At 35.6% G+C, this 7,500-nt stretch overlaps 1 protein-coding gene across 1 annotated transcript in view; it reads right to left on the minus strand.

Moving 5' to 3' along the window:
• EMC2 (ER membrane protein complex subunit 2) overlaps positions 1-7,500 on the minus strand; it is a 43,003-nt gene that overhangs the window by 8,329 nt on the left and 27,174 nt on the right. The window contains exons 8-10 of the mRNA XM_004697678.2: positions 6,074-6,155; positions 5,094-5,204; positions 2,025-2,129 (exon numbers count right to left, since the gene is read on the minus strand). Of these exons, the coding sequence (XP_004697735.2) occupies positions 2,025-2,129; positions 5,094-5,204; positions 6,074-6,155 (298 nt within the window). The remainder of the gene's footprint in view (positions 1-2,024; positions 2,130-5,093; positions 5,205-6,073; positions 6,156-7,500) is intronic.

Genomic DNA, 7,500 nt, shown 5'->3' on the forward strand with positions numbered 1-7,500 from the left:
AAAAAAAACTCAATGTAAAGACCCAAATCCTCACTACTAGACCAATAGGCAATATTATAATAAAGTGAGAAAAGAGAGAGGTCTAGGAGTCCCTCTTGCTTGGATCCATAATCAATGCTCATAGAAGCAGCAATTAGAAGACCTAACAATGCACTGCATTGGGTAAATGTGTTGTAAAAAACTCTAATTTAAAATTTTGAAAGGCAAGGATGTTAGTGACCGAAGGTGCATCTGATCTAAGGCAAGGATGGTGAGGCTCTGACTCATGGATTTTGGACCTGCTATCCAGAGACTAATCCCTGGAGAACATCGTGCGTGGTAAAGTAGAAGGACAGCAAAAAAGGGAAAGATCCTTGGCAAAATGTATTGACACAGTGGCTTCAATGATGGGCTCAAATATAAGAACAATGACCAGGATGGTGTAGGACAGGGCTGTTTTGTTCTGTGATACACAGGCTCACTATGAGTCGGAATGGATTCAATGACACCTAACAACAAGAACCCCTTCTAAAGAATGTCCTAGGAAATAGAGGAAAGAACTAGGAGGCAAAGGACATTTATAGAGGTCTAAATATAGGCATGTACTTATGTAAATATATTTATATATGACAATAGGGAAATAGATCTATGTGCATATATTTATAAGTATTAAGGCAGCAGACGGACATTGGGCCTCTACTCAAGTACTCCCTCAACACAAGAACACTTCATTATCATAACCTGGCATTTTCTGATGCTCACTTTCCCGACATGTTCGCTGAAGACAAAATGGGTGCATAAGCAAATGTGGTGAAGAAAGCTGATGGTGTCCAGCTATCAAAAGATGTAGCATCTGGGGTCTTAAAAACTTGAAGATAATCAAGCGCCCATCTAGCTAAGAAGCAACAAAGCCCACATAGAAGCACACCAGCCTGTGTGATCATGAGGTGTCAGTGGGATCAGGTATCAGGCAGGCATCAAAGACCCAAAACATAAAATCCTATCGATGTGAATGAGGGGTAGGGTGGAGTAGAGACCCAAAGCCCATCTGTAGACAATTGGACATCCCCTCACAGAATGGTCACAAGGAAGAGACGAGTCAGTCAGGGTGCAGTATAGCACCGATGAAACATACAACGATCCTCTAGTTCTTTAATGCTTCTCCCTTGCCACACACACCCCCCCCCCCACTATCATGACCCCAATTCTACCATGCAAATCCAGCTAGACCAGAGCATGTACACTGATGAGAGATAGGAACTGATCGCAAGAGTCTACATATAACCCTCTCCCTGGGGAACAAATAACAGAAAAGCGGATGAAGAGAAACAGTGATCCGTCTAAGACATGAAAAAAAAATTTAGAAATTATCAAGGGTTGGGGGTTGGTGGTAGTATAGGGGGTGGGATGAGCTGATACCAAGAGCTAAAGTAAAAAGAAAATGTTTTGAAAATGATGGTGGGAACAGTTGTACAAATGTGCTCAACAGAATGGATGAATGTATGGACTGTGATAAGAGATGGAGGAGCCCCCAATAAAATGATTTGAAAATAAAAGTCCTAGGGATCATAAAATTAAATATGAGTGGAGAACTTTCCAGACTTTGTCTGAAGGGTAAGCTATTACACCAACTTTGTTATACAGTTTATAGATTACTGCCAGGTTAAATTTAATTTTAGACTTTTCTTCCCAATTATCTTAAATTTCTTGAGATATTAATGATTAATAATGCACTTACATTACCAGTTTGTTCCTACAACATGTCATGCCAATTTGTTTCTCATTTTAAATTTCACAATTACTTTTTACATGCCAAATGGAAACAACTAAGATGTCCACATGGCAAGAAGGCTAATGATGGGATGGATCATAATAGCACTTTTGGTGGGAAAACCAAAGAAAATGTGATTCTATAATTACAAATTATTTTTGATAAATGTCATTAAACAACAGTGAGCAATATCTGACCTTGTAGTTAATAAAAACCAAGCTGCCAACTAAGAAATAACACAGTAGCTGACTTTGTGATTACATAAAATACTAACCTGGTAAGCTCTGTTTATTTGACTAGCTGCCCAACTAGCATATTTCATGTTGTCCTTTTTCGTTTTTGCGCTTGCTTTTGGATTAGAAGCAATATGACTTGCAGACTGAAAAAAAATTTTTTTAAAGAATTATCAAAACCAAAATCCTTTGTTCTAGCCACAATAGTAAAAAAAAAAAAAAATGTAGGTAGTACTTGTAATGCAATAGTAGTTTCAAAATTATATAAAATAAATCTTTAAAATGAAAATAAAATTGACTGAAATTAGTGTTTAAAAAGATTAAAAATGTATTTTTAAACAAAGTATAACCCAAAGTAATGGAAAAAAGACATTAAATAATATTCACAAGCACTCATATATCTGCCACAGCTTTTAAAGATAAAACCCCTATCACTTAAATAAAGCAAGTTTATAAACTAAAACTCACTTTATTTTTCTTGTTACTAAATTATTACAGATTTCCTATATCAGAATTAGAGATTTGCTTAGTGTTAATAGAAAAGGCCTCAAAAATAACTTAAAACAACTTCCTATGATAGCAGTTGAAAAGGAGTGCTTTGACTTAACCAAAGCAAGTTAACAGAAGTGTTAAAAAGAGAAAGGGATGCTTACCTCCTCCTGTTCATTTCTGTCCTCACTACACTGTGTCCCTTAGAAAGAATTGATGTCATCACCCCAAACTCACTGCAATCGAGTTGATTCTTACTCAGAGACCCTACTGGGAAGGGTAGACTGCTTTTGTGGGTTTCTGACATTGTAACTCTTTACAGGAGTAGAAAGCCTCTTTCTCCCTCAGATTGGCTGGTGGTTTCAAACTACTGACCCTGCAGTTAGCAAGCTGAAGGAATAACCACTGTCACCTGGGCTTCTACTGTCCTCACTAGAAACCTTCAGTTTGCTACATTCACTCCTTTTAAAAATGCATTTAAACTAGGGATTCTTAAGCTGTGATACACGGAAGAATGTATAAACCCCTTAAAAATTCACTGTCTTCGAGTTGATTCTGACTCATAGTGACCCAACAGGACAGACAGAGTAGGACAGCTCCAAAAAGTTTCTAAGGCTGGAATCTTAAGGGGAGCACACTGTCCCATCTTTCTTCTGTGGAGTGGCTGGTAGGTTCAAACCACTGACCTTTGGGTTAGCATTCAAATACTTTAAACATTGCATCGCCAACCAATCCCCACAAAACCCCCACAAACCCATTGGTGTTAATTCTGACTCACAGGTATCCTAAAGGGCAGAAGAGAATTGCCTGGAGGTTTCAAAGGCTATAGCAAAATGGAAGCAAACAGCAACGTCTTTCTCTCGAAGAATGGCTAGTGGGTTTGAACCGGACCTCTCATTTAAAAGCCAAGTGCTTTGAACACTATAACCAGGGTACCATAAAATCCCAGAAAAGTATGCTTATTTTTAAATGTATACTTGTATTTTTCAAAGATAGACTTTTCTTACTACTTCTTAAAGAGATGTGTCCAAGGGACTGAAAAAGTTAGGCTTTTTCCCCCTTTATTTTAAAGTAATTTTTTTATGACTAGGTTAAACCTCTTTTAAATTAATATTTAGCATGTGACATGCTCTTTAACCTATGTGCCTCCTCTGCTAATAAGAAAACTGTATGATAAAAATTTTAGTGTATATCTCTGGTGTATAATGCCAATTTTCAGCAATGCAATGGTTAATATGCATGTGGACCCTAATGCCTGAGCTGGAATCCCAACATAACAATACCGTATATACTCGTGTATAAGCCGAGTTTTTCAGCACATTTTTAATGCAGTTTGTGTGGTAAAATTAGCTGTCTCAGCTGATATTTGGGTCGGCTTATACTCGAGTATACATGGGTAGTACTATGTCGGGCTTTCGATTAATGAAATCTCTCTGGTTCTGTTTCAGAAGCCCTAGTGGCACAGGGGTTGAAGTACTTGACTACTAGCCCAAAGGCTCCAAACTCCAGCCCTCTACGTGAGAAAGATGTGGCAACCTGCGTGCTGGACAGATGTACAGCCCTGGAAACTATGGGCAGTTCTACTCTGACCTCTAGTGTCACTATCAATTGAAATTGGCTCTGTAGCAGCGGGGTTGTGGTTTTTGCATTCTGTTTCACCATACAGTGCACATAATAGTAACTACTCAAATATTTGATGTAAGGATTTTGGTGATAAAAAAAATAATAAAAAATTTAAAAAACAGTTCAGAAAAATAGTTGGCACATAAAGTGCTATGTATATGAACTATTTTAAATATTTTATTAGCAAACATTTTGAAATTAACTTTTACTTATTTCACAAACAACTGTCCTGTATTTTCAAGCTATTTCAATTGGTTCTGACAGAATACAGGTGAAATGTGTTTTGAAAATCTAGCCCAAATTTTACTCCATTTCTTAAAAGTAATTTTGTATTTCTTCCTTTCTCTATTTCTTTAATCACTTCATTTCAGCTAACCCCCAAGCAGAGGATATGCATTAAGAAAAAATATTTATGAAAAGATTAAAATAGACAAAAATGGTGATAAGTAGCCTATAAGAGTTTCTTCTCCCAGTCTGACTACAGAGAGCTCACTTTATGTGTATTGTTGAAACTCAGCAATTTCTTCCTTTTTTCCCCTTAATTGACTCTTTTAAGCTCAAAAGAGTTTTTGATTTTTACACAAAAACAGTAAAAACAATTAATATATATGTTGTTTACCACAATTTCAAAATTGCTTCTATAGCATAAAAAAGCTTAATATGAAACATGAAACTTTAAATTTCCTTTTGTCATTTATTGACTTAGTGTAAAATATCACAAGTTACTTAAGGTGAGTGATACAACGTTAAGCATAAACCAAAGACTATCAAAACAAATTTTAAAAGGTAAAATATGGTTTTCTACTTAAAAATCAGATTTCAATTCTGATATAATAAAATATATTTTACAATGAAATATTTAACAACTTAAAAAAGAAAGCTGCCTTCCAATATATTGCTGCAAATCAATAAAATAAAAAACAAAAGGAGCAATTTGACAGCATAGGGTTTTAAGTAACAGGATTCACAAATAACATTAAACATACACCTCAACTCACCATGTAAAGGCCAAACAGAGCTCTCATGTTTCTGTTGTTTAGTTTCAATGACTGTGCAAAGTACTTTCTTGAAAGTTCGAGGTTTTCAAGTCCACCTTGAGTATATTTAACCTGTTAAAATTTCAGAGTGCTGAAACCTGTTTATTTAACTACTTTGAAATAAAGCATGTTTCATCATACCATAGACATTAGTAATTGTAAAAGATATTCTAAAAACACGGCAAGAAGTTAAAAGAATTCATCTTACGGCTTTTTAAAGCTAATCTAAATTGAAACACATACCCCACCACTAAAACTACAACATCCAAATGTTTCCATGATAAAAGTCATTACCAAATTCTACTTTCCTCTACTTCCCAAATGCTTCACAACATTTCAGTTTCTATAAATACCATTATAAATCTAGACTTGGATCCTGGATTGTCATCTTATACTAGATTGTCATTTGCATTGACATTCCTTAATAATGAAGTACTTCTAACTTCATGGCATTCAATTATCTTGCGAATGCACTGCAGTAGATGCCCACTGGGTAAACAGATCCTATTTTCTGAAGCAACTTCTTAATAGTGAGCTAATAAAATTATTCCCATGTCCCCCAAATTAATGTAAATTTCCTAAAAGATAGATTTTAAGAACTGTAATTTATATGTCTCAGAAATTTAATGCTGATGGCCGTGGCAAAATATTCAAATCATAATGTCATAAGTCAACCACTGAATTCATTATTAGGAAAGAAAATAGTTTTCAAATGAAGAACTATAAGGAACTGCACTATTTAAAATAAGTACTTTCAATGGAAATGTCAGTATTTCCATTACAGTATTAAAATTATTTAACTTTTACTTCCACAACTCAACTTTCAACAGATGTTTTAAATATTTATATACTTGCCTAACTTTAAGGAAATATTTTTAGTTCCACAACCCCCAGCAGTAAAGATAAAATCGTATACAGTTGTTGTCTGTGAAAACACTTACTTCTGCATACTGCTGACAGTACAAGTGGTTATGTGGATTAGTCATCATAAGCTCCTCTAAACAAAAGGCTGCTTTTGCATAGCTGAAAAATAGCAAGAGGAGAAATGACTTTTAGATGTGACATGTTATCTCAGTCTCAGCTACCCCTTAAAATACTTATACATATTTTAATAAGGAAGTATTTATCATGAAAATACCAAACATTACATTTTTAAGTGCAAACGAGTTAAGAAACAAAGGCTTCAATCTTCAGGGGCCTAAAAACAAATCAATAGGGCGCACATTTTTACACCGGGCTGCATGCACTATGAAGACCTTCAGGAACTCTGGTGGCTCAGTAATTACACAATGGGCTGCTAAACACAAGTTCATCAATTTGGAACCAGCAACAGCTCCATGGGGGGAAAAAATGGCTTTCTCCTCCTGTAATGAGTTCCAGTTGGAAACCCCAGAGGCAGTTCTACCATGCCCTATAAGTTACTATGATGTTGAAAAATTAACAGAATAGGCATCAAGATCTTGAACATAAAATAACTCCGTAAGTCCACTGATAGTTTCATAAAACATTCAAATAACATGTAAGAAGGAAAAAAGACATTTTATTAAATACTCTTCATAAAACAGAGTCCATTCATGGGGCAGTTAATACACTTAGATGTGAGCCATTAGGTTGAGGTTCTAGCCCACTGAGAAGTACCTTGATTAAGGTGACCAGATGTCCCGCTTTTGGTGGGACAGTCCCGATTTTTAACAATTTTTCCCTTGTCCCATGGCGTTTTTAAAAAGTCCCGATTTTTGGAAAGAATGCATGACAAGCTAGGGTATACGGTTTTCGGCTGCCATGTGGCTATTTCGCTAGGATATGAGTTTTATCAAAGGTGTCCCGCTTTACCAATGTTGAAATCTGGTCACTTTAACCTAGATAGAGAGGGTTCGCAACCTACTGCTAAAAAAAAATCAGCCACTCAAAACCCCCTTGGAACACAGTTCTGCTGACACACATGGAGTCATCTGACGTGGAGTCACCTTGACAAGCAGCTGATTAACTGATAATCACACATTCCACACGTCTGAATTTGTTAACAGATTTTATGTCAAAGATTTCTGATTATTAAGCTTAATGTAAAATACAAAATTACTATGTAATTATAAATGTTAAGGTCATGAAAAATAGATCCTTAATGGTTTTCATAGGCACTCTGCTTACATGGTGTACAAAAATAAAATTTTACTTAAAACTTACAGATAAAATTGCTCAAAAAGGTTTTGGAAAAACAGTTTTAAACCACATGACTCAAATCCACTTGATTTTTATATGGTTAAAACCATGTGGATACCATCACAGTTAAGAGGAAATCCTAACGAACACAGGTGTTCTACGATGTACTCCCTTGAAATAGTAGTGGTGGCACCACGCAATAAAAGGC

This window comes from Echinops telfairi, unplaced genomic scaffold, assembly GCF_000313985.2.
Source record: "Echinops telfairi isolate 266 unplaced genomic scaffold, ASM31398v2 ScPeMD7_1;HRSCAF=3_0, whole genome shotgun sequence".
NCBI classification, from domain to species: Eukaryota; Metazoa; Chordata; class Mammalia; order Afrosoricida; family Tenrecidae; genus Echinops; species Echinops telfairi.